At 42.9% G+C, this 17,955-nt stretch overlaps 1 protein-coding gene across 1 annotated transcript in view; it reads right to left on the bottom strand.

Annotated features, from left to right (window-relative positions):
- Nucleotides 1–7,974: 7,974 nt before the first annotated feature.
- The window catches only part of CCNB3 (cyclin B3), a 67,286-nt gene continuing 57,305 nt past the window's right edge, over nucleotides 7,975–17,955 (bottom strand). The window contains exons 8-12 of the mRNA XM_045471298.1: nucleotides 16,383–16,520; nucleotides 13,059–13,214; nucleotides 12,155–12,304; nucleotides 8,498–8,628; nucleotides 7,975–8,283 (exon numbers count right to left, since the gene is read on the bottom strand). Coding sequence (XP_045327254.1) covers nucleotides 8,211–8,283; nucleotides 8,498–8,628; nucleotides 12,155–12,304; nucleotides 13,059–13,214; nucleotides 16,383–16,520 — 648 coding nt within the window. The 3' untranslated portion in view covers nucleotides 7,975–8,210. The remainder of the gene's footprint in view (nucleotides 8,284–8,497; nucleotides 8,629–12,154; nucleotides 12,305–13,058; nucleotides 13,215–16,382; nucleotides 16,521–17,955) is intronic.

The raw sequence follows: 17,955 nt of genomic DNA, 5'->3' as shown, positions 1-17,955 counted from the left end.
TTTCTGTATTCAAGAAAAAGAAAAGTGTAAAAGAGAAAAAAAAGAAAGAAAGAAAATCGAATAGATGGACCTGCTAACACATTGAAGTAGGACTGAAATTATTTCGTTTTCCCCTAGAAGTCAGTCTATGTAGCGCTTTATAGTCCGTAAACTAAGCCGGTGGTGAGACTTGTGTTCTTGAGAGCGAAGTTGGCCCAGTTGGGCGGGGCTCGTGTATCGTCTCTGTTCTCCACTCGATGGAGCTGCTAGCCTACTGGGGTGGATTGTTGCAGCGCTAGTAGGTGCATATGCACATGCGCGGTGATAATGATGACACCCAGCTACCTGACACCCAGCTACCCAGTCTGTTCTCCCGGATCAGCAATCGCGCACCTGTCCTCTATCTTCAGCTTTTGTCTACTCCCTGCTTTTTCACTCTCTGTGACCAGGCCCCAGGCAGTACCTCTCTCCTGAGTTTTGTCTCAGATGTGGCTGTCTTTTCCGGCCCCTGACTTGTGAAGGACTGCGGCTTTGACCTTTTCTGCCCCTCTGCGGAAGGGTCTCACTGAGCAATGCCCGAATGAGCAATGACCAAATGTCGGCTGCACCCAGGAATGCTTTCTGGACCCTCCTGCTGCCGGTGCCCCAAGACTGCGGCCAGGTGGCAGCCCGCCCCGGAAAATGTCCACAAGATAGTGTAGCAGCAGCGTTTCAGGGATTATGGAAAATCACAACACACACCTGGCACCAGGCTTCACCCTTAACGACCCTGTTCCAGCACCAGCGAATGTGGCCATTTTCTGGGGTCTGCTGGGACCAGGTGGCTTCAACAGCCTCTACCAAATGTCCTTCTAGCAGTGGAACTGCTTTTCCCCTTGTGGCCCGAGAACCTCCTGGACCCCACTCTGCTCCTGGGGATTCGCTCTTCCCACCAGAGCACCGCCAGGCATCGAGCTGCGGAGTTGCAGACTCTGCGCTCCCCTTGTTTACAGTCTTAATGGAATTTAAACCCTCCTTTTTCATATCTCCCTTTTTAGTTTAGTCCCTGCAACTGTTTCCAATTTTCCACTTTGTCTCCAGCTGCTTTTGGGAAGGGGTGCTTTTTCCATATTCTCCCCCCCCCACCAGTCTCCGTCCTCCCTCTGCTCGCAAATGCACCTCCCTTCCTGTGCCTTCTCACTCCCCAAGTTTACTTCTCCGTGCTGCGTACCTGCTGAATTCTGTGGTTCAGGTTGTGCAGATTGTTGTGTTAATCCTCCAGTGAGTTTTCTAGGTGTGCAGGATGGTTTAGTGTTGATCTGGCTGTATTTCATGGACGCAAGACACGCAAAAAACTTCCATGCTCTTCTGCCATCTTGGCTCCTCCTATGACATCTCACTTCTGCTATTAAGTCTATCCATGATGGGATTTTTTAATGTTATTTTTTAAAGTTTATTTAAGTTTGAGAGACAGACCACAAACAGGGGAGGGGCAGAGAGAGAGGGAGACACAGAATTAGAAGCAGGCTGCAGGCTCCAGGCCAGCACAGAACATCACATGGGGCTTGAACACACAAACCATGAGATGACCTGAGCCGAAATTGGACGCTTAACTGGCCGAGCCACCCAGGTGCCCCCATGAGGTGTTTTTAAATTTCAGTTATTGTATTCTTCAATTCTGAAGTTTCCACTTAATTTCTACTTCCTTATATATTCTATTTATTGGATGAAACTTTGTATTTTAACATTTGTTCCAGGAGCATTTGCAATTGTTTTTTAATAGTAGCTGATTTAAAGTCTTTGTCACATAATTGCTATATCCATATCCTCTTGTAATTGATATCTTTTGTCCTTTTCCATACAAGTTCAGACGTTCATGGTTCTTTGTATGCCTGTTAATTCTGGAGTATCTCCTGGATATTTTGAGTATGACATTATAAAACTCTAAGTCTTGCCTAAATTGTATGGAAAACACATTTTTGTTTTAACAATTTGACTACGTTCAGGCCATATGCTTCCACCAGCCTTCTGTGGGCTGATGGTCCAATGTCAATTCAGTTTTCAATTGCAGTGTTCTTCAGATCTGTCTAGAACCTAGATGGATGTCCATTAACTCAGTTCTCAAATTCTTTGGTATGCTAATTAGGACCTAATCAACACATACACAGGTTAGTGTTGCATAGCCAGAAGCACATAAAAAAAAAAAAACTTTGAGGTCACTTTCCTGAGTTCCAATCTCTCCATGTTCTCCCCAATACTATCTAATTCCTGGGACTTCCTTTCAGTCCTGTGGTTGGAAATTGTTCATTTCTGCAATTGTGTCACCTCTGAAGACAAACAGTGGAAGGACAGAGATATAAAAAAGCAACGGTGTTTGTAGCTCTATTCACTGTGGCCACAGATCCATCAAATAAAAATGAAAGGTCCTTTGTCTAAGAGTATTGGTTCCAGAAAGTTCCCATTGCCACTACATAATTGCCTGGGGATCGAGATGTGAGGGAAGAGACAAATAAAGAAAAAAATGGGGAATTTTTGTCCCCCTCACTTTTCTAACCAGAACTAGAGCACTCTCCTGGAGTTCTCCGTGTCGGTACTCACTTCCAGGTTTTAAGCTGCATTAAATTCAGGATGGAGCTTTTGAGAGGGGGTAAGAGTAGGAAACTCTCCACTGGTTTCCTGGTTCCTCAAATTTTGGTGTTCTCCAATCTGCCTTAAGCTGTTTACTTTTCAGAATTCTCAAATAGCTGGGCCATGTACTCTGTCCAGATCTTATGATTGTGTTCAGTGACAAACAAAGAGTGGCAGGCACTTAACGGTTTTAACCAGAACTGTACTCAAGAAGTGAATTAAAAAAAAATAATTCTGGTCATTGTATGGAGGGTAAATTTGAAGGGAACAAAATTTAAGATAGGGAGACCAGTTAGGAAAGTCTCATAAGTAATCCACAGAAAAGACAAGATCTCAAGCCTGGGTGGTGGTAGCAGATATTATGATGAAAATGTCAATTCAAGAAATAGTTGGGAGGTGAAATTGGCAAGACTTAATGAGGTCATCCTTTTATAAGGCCATAATCAAAATATGTAAGCAAGAAATTCAAAGTGATCAGGACTGATGGATCCATTAAAAAAATACTTAGGAATGGGGCATCTGGGTGGCTCAGTCGGTTGAGCACCCGACTTCAGCTTAGGTCAAGATCTCACAGTCTGTTAGTTCGAGCCTCACGTCAGGCTCTGTGCTGACAGCTCAGAGCCTGGATTCTGCTTTGAATTCTGTATCTCCTTCTCTCTCTACCCCTCCCCTGCTCACACTCTATCTCTGTCTCTCAAAAATAAAGATTTTTTAAAAATTTAAAAAATACTTAGGAATAAATAGAATAAAAATTAAAAAAAAACTTATACTTTGATAACTATAAAACATTGTTGAAAAGAATTAAAGTCCTAAATAAAAGACATACCATGTTGTAATGCAATCCCTAACAGTTGGGTTGTTGTTGTTTTGTTTTTCATAATGCAAGTGCCTGACTTAAACACACTGCTAGTCCCACCCACTCACCTCTCAATGGTTGATTTTGATAACTGATCATTTCAGCCAATTGTTTTTCTTTTTTTTTAATCTTTTTTTGATGTTTATTTATTATTATAGAGACACCAGAAGAGACAGAGCATGAGCATGGGAGGGGCAGAGAGAGGAGAAGACACATAATCTGAAGCAGGCTCCAGGCTCTGAGCTGTCAGCATAGAGCCCAATGTGGGGCTCAAACTCACAAACTGCAAGATCATGACCTGAGCCAAAGTTGGACGCTTAACCGACTGAGCCACCAAGGCACCCCAGCCAAATGTTTTTCTCTTTCCATAATTTAAATTCTTGCTCTTAGGTTTTAAAGGCGCCAATAAAGAATGAGCTCACAAAACCCTAGGTTCCCACCCTGACCCCATCAACCTAAATAGAAGCAGAACCCTAGTCCTGTGCACACAAGTGCTCTCCCTTTGCCTCTCCCTCTTCCCCCAGCATCCCTAGACCTTGCTGTGTGACTCTACATGTGCTGTGTAATTTCCAAGTAATAAACCTTGTCTCTTTTGGAGTTTCTTGATGGTCACTGCTAAGGGTGTCTTGTAATCATAATAAGAACCACAAGGATCAGAGCAGGTCCAAACACAACACTGGTTATCAAAAGGCTGAGACTGGCACAAAATACACATTCATAGATTAGAAGATGTAATATGGATAAGATGGAAATACTCACTAAATTGCCCCACAAATTCAATGCAATCTTTACCAAAATCCCAGCTTTCTTTTCAGAAATTGACAAACTGATGCTAAAATTCATCTAGAAATGCATAGCCAAAACAATACTGAAAAAGAGGAGCAAAGTGCGAGAACTCACAATTTCCCGATTCCAAAACTTATTAGAAAGCTACAATAATCAAGATGGTATGGTACTGGTATAAGGATAAACATATAGGTAAACAGGATAGAATCAAGAGCCCAGAAAAAAGTGGAGAAAATATTAGTCTTTTAAAGAAATGGTGCTAGAACAACTGAATATCCACATGTAAGAAAATGAAGTTGGCCACCTACATTACACCATATAGAAAAATTAATTCAAAATAGATTTAAGAATTAAATGTAAGAGTAAAACTGTAAAACTCCTAGAAGAAAACATGGGATTAAATGTTCATGATCTTGGACTAGGCAATGGTTTCTGAGATGTGACACAAAAGCCAAAATATCAAAAAAAAAAAAAAAGGATAAATTTGACTTCATCAAAATAAAAAACTTTTATGTTTCATTTTTTAAATTTTTTAATGTTCATTTTTTTGAGAGAGACAGAGTACGAGCCAGGGGAGGGACAGAGAGACAGGGAGACAGATTCTGAAGCAGGCTCTAGGGCCTGAGCTCTCAGCACAGAGCCCGACGCAGGGCTCAAACTCACCAGCTGCGAGATCATGACCTGAGCCAAAGTCAGACACTTAACTGACTGAGCCACCCAGGCGCCCCGAAAACTTTTACGTTTCAAATAGAACTCTCAAGACTGTCTTGATAATGACAATATCAAGACAACATCAATTGTGAAAAGACAATCCACAGAATCAGAGAAAATATTTGCAAATTATCTATATGATCCAGAATATATAAAGAATTCTTACTACTCAGTAATAGACAAATAACCCAAGTAAAGATCGGTGAAGAATTTGAATAGACATCTCTCCAAAGAGGATAAACAAATGGCAAATAAGCACATGAAAAAAAAATGCTCAACATCATTAGCCATCAGGGAAATGCAAATCAAAACCATAATCACATACCACTTTACACCCAGTAGGATAGCTATAATTAAAAAGACAAACAACAAGGGTTCAAAAGAATGTAGAGAAATTGAAACCCTCATATACCGCTCATGGGGATGTAAAATAGTGCATAATCCAGCAATTCCACTTCTAAGTATATTGACAAGAGAAATGAAAACGTATGTCCACACAAAAACTTGTTCATGAGTGCTCATAGCAGAATTACTCATAATAGCCAAAAGTGTGGGACGAGATAAAACAAAATGTGGTATATTCATACAATGGAATATCACTCAGCAATACAAAGAAGTGAAATACTAACACCTGCTGCAACACAGATGAACTTTGAAAACATTATGCTAAGAGAAAGAAGCCAGACACAAAGGGCTACACATTGTATTTAGTTTATATGAAATGTCCAGAATAGGCAAATCAATAGAGACAGAAAAATTAGTGTTGCTTGGTGCTGGGAGTGGGGGAGTCGGGCGGGGGGGCAGGGATACTGGGATTAACTCCAAGTGGGTATGGGTTATTTTTGGGGGGGTGATGAAAGTGTTCCAAAATTAGATTATGGCTATAGATGTACAACTCTGTGAATATGCTGAAAACTATTGAATTGCATACTTTAAATGAGTGAATTGTGCAGCATGTGAATTGTATCTCAATAAAACTTTTACAAATACCTAAGGTTACAAAGAAAACTAGTTACACGGATCTAGGTTCATCAAAATTAAAAACAAAATTCTTGGGGCGCCTGGGTGGCTCAGTTGGTTGAGCGTCTGACTTTGGCTCAGGTCATGACCTTGCAGTTTGTGAGTTCAAGCCCCACATTGGGCTCTGTGCTGACAGCTCAGAACCTGGAACTTGCTTTGGATTCTGTGTCTCCTTCTCTCTCTGCCCCTCCCCCACTCACGTGTGAGCGCTCACTTGCTCTCTCTCTCAAAAATAAACATTAAAAAATTTAAAAAGACAAATTCTTGATAAAGAATTAGATGTGCTTCTTTAAGAAAGGACTAAATAACAAGATCCAGGTCTCATAGCTATCTTCATTTTGATGTAGTGATAAGTATAAATTTTGACACATGTGCAAGGACAACACCACAAATGATTGATGGTTTCATTATCACCTCTGAAGAACAGAGTTGAAAACAGGTGTGGGGCAGGGTGGGGGGTGGAGGGCAGAATAATCAAACCAGCTCATGTTTTCCTCTGATGAAGCTCCAGCATTAAAAAGCAGGTATAAGGGGCGCCTGGGTGGCTCAGTCGGTTAAGCGTCCGACTTCGGCTCAGGTCATGATCTCGCGGTTCATGAGTTCAAGCCCCGCGTCGGGCTCTGTGCTGATGGCTCAGAGCCTGGAGCCTGTTTCAGATTCTGTGTCTCCCTCTCTCTCTGACCCTCCCCCATTCATGCTCTGTCTCTCTCTGTCTCAAAAATAAATAAATGTTAAAAAAAAAATTAAAAAAAAAAAAAAAAAAGCAGGTATAAGACACTTCCTTTCAGTGAGGCTGGAATTTGCAAGAGGGATTCCAGCTTAGTGCTTTCAGCATGTTTATGCCAAGTTGGCTATGCAAGCTGAATCACTGCCAAGCTGCTTAGATCTCTAGCTGTGCCCTGTAGTCACCTTGAATACAAGTAGAACAGGGCAGGTGGGAACCCAGTGATGTCTAGTTGCCAGGGAAAAGCAGGTTTGGAGGGGTAATGGAAAACTGACACAAAGAGAAAAGAAAGCACTAAGACATCTAAGGGTTCCGAATGCCCTCCCTCCTGTCCCCAACCACAAAAGGTGATGTGACCAGAATAGCATGGGGCATCTGGGGCTAGAATTGGTGTGGTATTTTTCCCCAAATTTCTCCATGGATTGTCCCCTCTACCAGATTCCTACCCTCAGGACTGATATTCAAACATTTGACAAGTGGTAACAAATGAGCACAGACCAAGACTGGCAAATGCCAGTCATAGTACTAGAATAGGGTCCTAGAGGTCTTCCACTGTGACAGACATTACTTAACTGCAGTCACCAGATTGTGGGGAGGTCCCAGAGGTCTTAGAGGCAGGATTAAGGCAGTGGCTCTTTGTCATCTGGCATGAAGTAGATTCAACTCCTCTGCTAACAACTAAGATAGCTGTACTAATACACATCACCCCAAAGGTAGGATGGATAGGGAGAGAGAGGAGAACCTCCTTAAGGCTTTATAAATTAACGTTGTACAAACGGTTGATGCTTGCATTCATAGGACATCTCACTGATTGAACAGGTGGAAATTTTCCCTCTTGACAGAAGATAAGGTCCAAAAGAGGTTCTGGTGTGCCACTCCAAGCAGCTTTTCAAATTTAGACTCGAGAAAGCTGCTTAACTATGAAAGTAGGGTTATATTTGGGTTAAAAGTCTGTTCCCCACCTTTTCATCATCTAGGAAGAAACAAAGCAAGCAACTTGAGATGGGGACCAAAGAGTACTGGCCCACACTCCCAGCTTCCCCAGATCTGAACACTGAGACCTGTGTGTCCAGTAGGGCTCTCTCTCCTTGGACTGGGAGCTAACCCCCCTAGGATCCTCCTTCCACAGACTCATCCTTCAATTCATACCCTAGGTTCAATTCTTCTTCCCATAAAGAGCAAGTCTCCAAACAGAGAAGGAAATTGGATAAGCTAGATCCTTTAGGCACAGGGAAAACACATCCCTGGACTATGCATGGAGCTCCTGAGCAGTAAGAGAGGAGGTGAGCCATTTTAACGATAAACATTAATTTTTTTATTAAATTTCTAATCAAATACAATAATTTCTTTTCCTTCATTAAAAAAACAACTATTTACAACATTACCAATTTGGGAAAAGATAAACAAAAGAGTAAAAAGAAAGAAAAGTGATTAAAAGACAAATTCCAAGACAGAATAAATAACAGCTTACTTAAATGCCTGCCTGGCCCTGGCTGCTGCCAGAGTGCCAGATCCTCAGCCTCAGAATTAGCAGTAGTTCAAGATATCCTCCAGGTTCAATGTGTCCAAGGGAGGGATTTTGGTGACTTCAAAGAAGACCCTGCAAAAGGAAGAGGGGCCTGCTCAGTGTAAAATGGGCCAAAGCAAACAGGGTCCATGGACTAAGTGGGACATAGGGCTCTTGGTTCCCTATCTTGCTTTAACCCTAAAGCAGAAAGTAAAGTGAACAGTACTAAATCTTTTTCCTTAAGTGAAGCTAGCCTGCCTCCCAATGGCTAAGCACAAACTCATCCTCACTGGAGCTTGGTACTTACCGGTGAGAATATTTGGAATGCACAGTCTTGAGCCTACTGCAAGGATGCAAAGTCAGCAGGATGTTTAGCTGCTTGACCAAGGGGTGAAGATCAGAGGTCTTGTAGCCACTGCAATACTCCAGGGCAGGAGCCTGGAAGAAGCAACATGAACAGTGACTTTTACCACAGGAAGTAGACCCTTCCTCTCTCTCTACTACCCCAAGTCCAAACTTCCTATACATGGTATAGGTAGGGAAGATAGTCAAACACTTCAAAAATGCATACAGTGCAGACACTGACCAACAATTATAGAGTACTTCCTAGAAGACTAGGTTCCAGCTGTGAACTAGTGGTATGGCTATCCATAGTACATATGTACCATATACCTATACTTACCAGTTGAACATTAGCCCCGTGGTAGGTATTCATGTAAGTCAAAGTCCACTAAAGAATCTAAGGAACATGACTGGCTTTGTAATGTACTTGCTCTTAGGTGAAGAGCGGGTGGCCAGGCAAACCTCAGAATAAACTTAAGGTCCCAAATCAACAGACCACAGGAATTTAAGGCAGCTCCTCTTCCCTGGCTCTAAGAGCTATCATCCCATGCATTTATTTTCTCATTCAATTTTAAGGCTTCCCATTATGTGGCAGAAGTAATATAGCAGAGCATTTGAGAGCAAAGGTTCCAGAGGCAAACTGCTTGGGTTCAAATTCTAGCTCTACCAACAGCAGGAACTTGAGCCAGTTATTAATTTCTTGGCACCCCAGTTTCCCACTATGCCAAATGGGGATCATTACAGTAATTACATCATAGGATTAAATGAGTTAATATACACAATGCATACAGAACAGAGTCTAGCACATAGTAAGTGCCTGAGACATGCTAGCTAGGATTAATATTACCAAGTCCTGCGTAGACTGCTGTGAATGCAAAGATGACCCAGGTTCCTGCCCCTAAGGAACCTGTAGTGGGGGAGACAGACATGCATGCAGAGAATTACAGAACATGTGGGAAAGGCTATAATGGAAGTGAGAATGGGACACTGGAGGAGCAGAGCAGCAGGACCCATGAACTTTCTCCAGGAGTCACAGAAAGCTTTGTAGAGGAAGACACATCTGCAATGGGTGTTGAAAGTAAAGTGGGACCTCCACAGGTAGAGAAAAAAAGGTTTATTCTGTAAGGCAGTGGTTTTCTAAAAAATGTCTTAAATTATTTTCCCTGAACTCCTTTTTTTTCAAACATCTTATCTGGAAGCCCAAATATCTTACCTGCAATTAGGGGTGGGAGCTGACAAACCCACCAGTTTGTATCCCTTTACCTTTTACATGGCCCCTGAGACACTTCTAAAGGAATCCCAGGGCTCTGCTAAATACTGTTTAGAAACAACTGCCACAGGGAAAGGGGAATCATTGGCATGCTGAGCAGGGGAGTAACACAAGGGGTAACACATTATATTGAGTGTGTCAAATAAGATCAATGGCCCCATTGTCACTGCACAGGCTCAGGCCCCAATGCTTCATCTTGACTATTATGAAAGCCTACTCACTAGTGTTCCCACTTTTGCACTCTCTCTCATTTAATTCACTTTCTGTACTGCTATACTGGTGCTGTTTCCAAAACACAGAAATAGGAGTAGGTCACTCCTCTGCATGAAAACTTTCCAACGCCTTAGTATAGAGTGGGTCTCAGCTTGGTATCAAAGGTCTCTCACAATCTGATGACACCCTATTATTCTGGTCTCATCTCTCACTATTCCCTATTAATATATCCTCTGCTCTATCTATAGAAAGTGCCTTATTCTGCCCTGAAAACATCATACTTTTTTCTTATTGCCTTCACATCTTTTCAATTCTCATTCCCTCTACCAAGAATGTCTTCTCTCACACGTTCCTATGAATCTTTCAAGACCCAACTTAAAAGTACCCTCCTCTGTGAAGCCTTTCTTATCTATAGAAGCAGTATACACAGCACAGAGGACTGTGGAGCCATACTACCTGGATTCAGATCAGGGTTCACATTTAGCCAATACTCACTGGTACAGCCATGCCAAGTATTAAAACACTGATATATTTCTGTAGTGGTTAGCAAGCAGTTTGCTTCCCTGAGCCCCTCAACTGTCTCCCTCAGCACCTATCACATTTCCCCAGGATCCAAAGGTCAAAGCCTGGCATAGCATGGGGCATCTGGGGCCACAGTTCCAAAGCTATGGCCACATCACTTCTGATTACACAGTAGGTATACAATGTGAACACTACTCCTAATTCCCAAAGACTAGCTCTGCCCCTCATTAGCAAAATCTGGGAAGTTATTTCTTATCTGTAAAGTAGGGATAATTGTACTGATTTTGTGAGGATTAAACATTAATAAACAAAGTACTCACATCACTGTGTAAGCACTCAATAAATGCTAGCCATTTTTTTTCTTTTTCATCAACATCACTGCCATTTGTTGAATGCTTTCTCTGTCCCAAGAAATTTCAGTATGACTTGTCAAGTTCATACAACTGTTTATAAGATTCTTTCTCAGTACACATAGCTTTTCCCAACAGTAGTAGTTCCAGGATTTCTAGGTTGGAAGAGCTTAGGAGTTTTATTTTGTACTGGGGAAGAAGGCTTTAGGCACCTTCCTCTTCAGAGAAGAGCACCATACTGTACCTCTGAGTCCCCCATTAGACGCATGGACAGTTGCTTTCACAACTCTGTTTTCTGGGTCTGTGCCTCTCAAATTCTGTTCCAATAAGCTCCCTCAGGGAAGTGGAGAGCAACCTTGCTGAGGGGACTGCATGGGGCAGGGATAAAATGGGGCTAGGTGAGAAGGGGGCCCATCCTACCCTCTGCTGCAACCAGAATAACTTCAAACGAGTCTGTTTCGTGATATTGGGCTTTCTTTGGAACAAGGGGTACTGTGACTAAGAAAATAAAATAAAATAATTTAAAACCATTGCTGTAGAAGCCCTTTAGGCAGCCAGGCTCCTAACACATTGAGATGTCAAAGAATTTATAACCGTGGGTATGCAGCAGTTTTGTCACTGAGTTTCCCATGACCCTAATTTACACCTTCCTCCTGAATGGACCCTGTGTTTTTTTTCTTTTTAATTGAAGTACAGGTGACATACAATACTACATTAGTTTCAGGTGTATAACATAGTGATTCAACATTTACATACATTATGAAATGTTCACCAGGATAAGTGTAGCTACCATCTGCCCCCATACAACATTATTACAATATTACTGACTATATTCCCTATGCTGTACTATACATCCTATGACTTATTTATTTTGTAACTGGAAATTTTTACCTTTTAATACCCTTCACCTATTTCATCCATCCCCTCACCCCTCTCCCCTCACCAGTTTGTTCTCCATATTTATGAATGTTTGTTTCATTTTTTTTAGATCCCACATATAAGTGAAATAATACAGTATTTGTCTTTCTCTTAATTCACTTAGTATAATATCCTCTAGGTGTATCCATGTTGTCACAAATGGGAAGATTTTATTCTTTTTTGTGGCTAAGTAACATTCCTGTGTGTATGTGTGTGTGTGTGTGTGTGTGTGTGTGTGTGTGTGTACACACCACATCTTCTTTATTCATTCATCCATCAAAGGGCACTTAGGTTGCTGACTCTGTGCTTTTAAATCTCAACCCCTTGCCCCCAGCAAGTGTTTGTTTACCCAGTGTCCGAGCTTCTTCATGTAGAGGGCCAGGAGGAAGGAGCCAGCAGCTAGCTTGGAAGCCCTCTCCTGGATATAGTCGTATTCCTGCAGAGTCATCTCACAGATGAAGCGGGACAAAGTCAGCGTCTTCATGCTGGCATGGAGGCACTAAGGTAGCAAGAACACTGGCTCAGCAACCAATTCAGAAAACCAGCACCAAGCAGAAGACCCCCTGTACCCATTCTCTCTAGTTATCCGAACTCAGGCCTAAATGGTTCTCTGCCTGAACAAGTTACCTGTCCTGCTACCATGACTCATATGAAGGACCCTACCCCCCAAAGTACAGAATCTTTAGCGGGGGTGGGATTCTGAAATTGGCAATAGGATTGCTCCCTTTAGGGTTTTTAGCCAATTTATCAATTTATCCAGCTGTAACTCTGCACCTGGCTCCACCCTAGAAATATTCCATGCCTCAAAAGAACTTCTCTTTTCTTGTTTGACTCTTTTTAAAAATATATATAACCAATAACACACAGACAAAAGTACACACGTGTACTTGTATAATACAATAAATAATTACAAAGTGACCTCCCCTGTAACTAATACTCAGATGAAGAGAGCTTTACCAGCATCTCCCCCAAACTTCCCACATATTCCTTCCTGATCAAGGAATCTTCTTCCCCTCCCCTATGCTGCCTTTACCTAAACTTAAGGGCACGCCACGAAAATCTGCAATTTTGTTACCCCCACACTTCATAAAGATTGCCAATCTAGGAGGACAGATTGAAGAAGAAATTCCCCAGCACCCCCCCCCCCCCACCACAGCCCCTTTCCCTTTTCTTGCCACTCAGGCGGCCACTCTGGGTATGGAAAAGACTAACCCAGTAGTGGGGAGAATGTGGATGTGCCTCCTCCCTCTTACCCTAGCATATCTTCGCAGAAAATGATAGGCAATGGGAATGTTGATATCAAATTTGAGGGTCTGCAGGATGCTGATTTCCATGGTGAGCATCTCATCTCGCTGATAAATATCATCACAGATGTACAGGAAGTCATCCACACAAGGTGGGCAAGATTCCTATGGGTGGAGAGGAGAGACAGTCATAACCAGGCAAAGACAGCCCACTCCTCTCTGCTTTGAGGTAAAAGGCAGTGGGGGAGAGAAGTGAAGGAGAGGAGGCAATAACATGTCCCAGCATAAACCTTCAGGGTAGCTCTGAGAGCAAACTTCTGTTGACTTCAGTGGTCCATCTGAAAAACAAAATCAGAGACATAGGAGAAGTCTGCCCCCAAACTGTACTACTGGAGAGAGAACAGGGCCTCTTGGGGTATATTCTTACTGTTAGAAGTGGTATAATATGACACAGGAACTGGGAGCAATGATCTCTCTATTAATGAGTGAAAACCTGGAATGGAAATCTAAGACTTGCTCTGGGGAAAGGGGGGGAGGGAGGGAAGGGAGGAAAGGAGACCATGGAAAGTGGAGCTAGAGAGAGAAAATAAGCCCATACTTTGTTTCCTAGTCTAAGAAATTAATATGGATGTTTGGGAGGGGCACTACTAGGGTAGTAGGCAGTGAGAGACAGGCAGGCAGCCACAGAGAGAGCCTAAGCAGAGACTGAGGAAGGACTGCAGGGGGTGGGAGGATGTGCTTGGGGGCTGGACTGGAAAGATCCAGACCAGGCCAAGGGTGAGAAGAACCCAGATCCAGGAGCACCTTAACATGTTCTGCCCTCTGCAGGTTGAAACTTGGTTGTGGGGAGAAGACTAGGAGGCAGGAAGACCCCCTGAATCTTTTATGCAGCTACACCTAACTGCCCACCCCAGTGTTCTTCCCACATCTTTCTCTATTTTTATATCTCAGACTAGACCAAGCCTCTAGTCTGCAGACAAGGAAATTGAGGCACAGAAAGAGTATGCAAATAGCTCAAGTTAACACAGCACCTAGCACCAACACCAGGGCAAGAAACTCTCCCTTTCTTTGCTCTACTCACCAGTGGTTCCTTCCTTTCTTCTCTTCTCATACCATTTCCACACCTCCCCTTGCAAAAGTCTTTCTGTATTTCCCTACCCCCCACAGGAAGGGAACACACCCCTTCTCCAAAAAACATAGTGGGGCCCTTCGTCCTAATAACCAGAAGAGGAGTGCTCCTGGTTCCAAGATTTGCTAAGTAGTGCCTCTTTGCACTCTGCTCCTCCTTCTGCTGTTGGCCAGTGATTCCCAACTTCTTTTCAGCCCCCTTGGGGCTGAGGCATGGAGCACTTGCTAAGCCATAAAGATGGCCCTAGGTAGGGGAAGGAAGGAGGAGGGTGAGGAGGGAAGGAGAGAGGGAAGGAGAGCAAGGAATGAACCAGGGAGTGAGTCAACAGGGAAGGAAATGAGCCACACAGGGAAGCAATAAATGAGAGAGAAAGAGACACAGTGAGGGAGGAAAAAAGGAGAGGGGGAGAAGGGAAAGGAGGCTAGGGATAAAGGAAGGGTTGGAGGGAGGAAGTGAGTCAGAGAAGGTGGGAAGGAAGGAGAGACCAAGAGAGGGAGGGAAAGAGGATGAAAGGGAGCATGGGTGGGAGGAAGCGAACATGTTAAAGGGAGCTATCAAGAGGTAGAACTTAGAGGGAGCAGACAGTGAGGGGGAACAAGAGAACCAGGGAGCAAGTGAGTAGGGAAGGAACTGAACCAGAGAGGAAAGTAGGAAAAGAGCAAGGGAGGGCAGGAGAAAAGAGTGGAGAAGCAAGGGAAGAAGATGAGAGGAGGATGGGAAATAGCTAGAATTAGAGACAGTCATGGTGCCAGAGTACCAGGGAGCAAGGGTGGGAGATAGGGTGGGAAGGAGCACTCAAGGAAGGGAGAGAAGGCATTTACAGAAAAGGAAGGAAGGGAGGATGGGAGGGGGAAGCAAAATAGGAGGAGGGAGGAAGCCTGAAAGGAATGAGATGGGGACTAAGGAGAGATGGGACGGGAGAAGAGAGCAAGGGAAGGGAAAAGAAAAGGAGGGAAGAAGTAAGGGAGGGTGGGAAGAAGATTGAGTGGAACAGAGTAAGGGGTTGTGGCAGAAAGAGAGACACAGAAGGAGGGATGGATGGAATTAGGTTGGGAGGAGGGGAGAGAGGGAACTAGGGAAGGAGAGAAACAGTGATAGAAGAAGTGATGCAGGAAGGAAACCCAGTTTGGAGTAGATGAGTGTATAAGGCAGGGATGGAGGAATGAGGGAGGGATAGACAGAAGGCTGGAAAAAGGAAGAGAGCTAGAGAGCAAGGGCAGAAGTGAAGCAAGGAGGGAAGTAAAGCAAGAGCTGTAAGAAAGGGAAGGAGAGAGGAGGTAAGGAGCAAAAGAGGGAGGACTGAAATGAGGGAGGGAGGTCTGTGATCATGGTAGGGAGTGAGGGAGTGAAGGAGTAAAGGAGGGAGGGAAGCATGAAGCAAGTTAGGGATAAAGTTGGAGAGGGAGTGAGCGAGGGATCACAAAAACAAACCTACAGCTCTAAAGCTCTTCGAATGCAGTAAAAGTTGCTATCTCTTTGCTTCTAAACCCAAGGTTTCACACAACTAGCCTATCTATAGAAAAATAAGTTGAATAAGATCATTTAGCATCTAAAGAAGAGGAAAGAACCAGATAAATGAGATGGATTATGGTTATAAAGGAAAGGCCTGCTACTTGCTTTTATAATGCTACTTCAAAAATAACTATTTCACCTGGACTCATTACCATCTACACGAGGTCATTTTCTCTTAAATGTCTCCAGCACCCAGGTTTGGAACTGCTTTCTTATATATGAAGTTCAAGACTCCACTAGGTAGAGATGGAGTTGGCAGAAGAAAAAAAGGGTGTGGTAGGAGGGCACAGAATTATGGATCAACAGGAAGATTTACAAAGAACAACCTATTTAACTAGGCACATAACCACATACACACGTCTTCAAAGAGGAAATGAAAGAACCCTGTGGACACCAGGAAACAAACACACCGTGATTGCCACCTAACACAAGCTTCATTGCTAAGAAAGAGACCAAAAAAGGTAGGTAATATTATTTTTGTTTGTATGTATGTATCTGTACACACACACACACACAGGTACACAAATATGCAAGTATAAGCATGTATGTGTTTGTGTGCATATACATGTATATGATACATGCACACATATGCCTACATACATACTGATTTTTGTAAACATACACGTACATACACATCTGACTCAGACAGAAACTTGATTAATTATCTCCAGGCTCTATGAACTCGGGCTCACCTCAAATTTTGCTGCAATCAGAAACGCAGTGGAACCGAGGAGTTGGAGCTTGTCCCTCTTGCATATTACCTCCATAAGGTAGTGATCCACCAGTTTCACTGCCAAGTACAGGGTCTCATGACTCATCTCAAAGGTCATCTGGAGTAATACACAAACAGGAATCTGCATATTGTCCCACCCCAAAGCCACACCCAGCAGATCTAACCACCTGGTCTGCAGCATGGTGGACAGTGGAGCTACCAGGCCTGGCCAGCCTACACTCTGCTATGAATGTGGGCACTCCTTCAGCTAGGTGCCTGGCCATATCTCCTGTGCCTTTGAGGACCTGGATAATTCTAGCCTTACACAATGAGGTAGATGATCAGTCTTACAAAAGAGATGGTCTGTCTTCTCTATGAGCACCTCGAGTGAACACACCCTCTTGCCTTGGTCTCCAATACCTAGAGTCTTGCTTTCCCCACTTGCTACTACATTATATGGTGAACTTCCCCAAAGAGATCATGTTTATTTAGCTCTAAAATACAGAGACCTGTTTATTATTCGTTCATTAGTGTTTCTTCCCAATTAGATATACTATTAGAATATATGAATTGGGAACAAGTACCAATAGCACCATTTGGAAGTGAGCTGAGGGACTAGAGAAGCCAAGATGAGATTAAAGCATTAGTACTATAATCCTCCTTCCCCTTTTTCTCTTATCTATCCTTGTCTTGCCTTCACCAGCTCGAGGAAACCACCTCCTATAACTCTAGACCCAGTGTTAGTGCTGGCCCATATGGCCTACCTCACAGAGATATCATCCTCAGAGAACTGCTACTTTCCATTCTTATCTTTTTTTCTTTCAGTAATTATTTGACCTCAATTTCTTAATACTTAAGGTGGTAGTCATTACCTACTTCATTTGCATGAACTCTGTCCATCTCTTTCTTATGACATTGCTTTGGAAAATGTGGTAGGCAGAATAAAATGTTCACATTCTAATCCCCAGGACCTATGAATATGTTACTTTACATGGCAAAGGGAAATTAAAATAGAATATGGAATTAAGATTGTAGTCAGCCAAATTTAAAATAGGGTGATTATCCTGGATTATCTGCATGGACCCAATGAAATCACAAGGGCTCTTAAAAGTGGAAGAGGCAGGAGAGAGTAATGCAGTGTGAGAAAGACTCTTCTGGCCATTGCTGGCCTTGAGTTACCTCTGTGAGTAAATGACAAAGCCAATGCGTGCATAGCCTCTTTCCAGTACCTCACATAGGCACATGGTTACCCATGTAGCACACTGTTACAACATGGTAACATCTAAAGTGTAGGTAATATCTGAATGAATGGTTGAAATTTGGAGTCAAATATTCAAATGAGCAGCAGTGTCAGTTATAGTAATCCTCCTTCCTTGAATTTAAGACAGTACTCTTCTAAAATAATTCTACCACCTGGGACTACATAGAACAAGTATAATTGTTCTTGTGACAGCCCTTCAGCTACTGAAGAAACTTATCACATCTCCTATAAATTTCCATTCCAGACCAAATAACTTGACTTCCTCTATTCTTCACATGATATGGTTTTCTGT

The sequence above is a fragment of the Leopardus geoffroyi genome, chromosome X (genome assembly GCF_018350155.1).
Source record: "Leopardus geoffroyi isolate Oge1 chromosome X, O.geoffroyi_Oge1_pat1.0, whole genome shotgun sequence".
Taxonomy (NCBI): domain Eukaryota; kingdom Metazoa; phylum Chordata; class Mammalia; order Carnivora; family Felidae; genus Leopardus; species Leopardus geoffroyi.
Note: the sequence above shows the minus strand (reverse complement) of the source record. Positions and strands in the feature narration are given on the sequence as shown.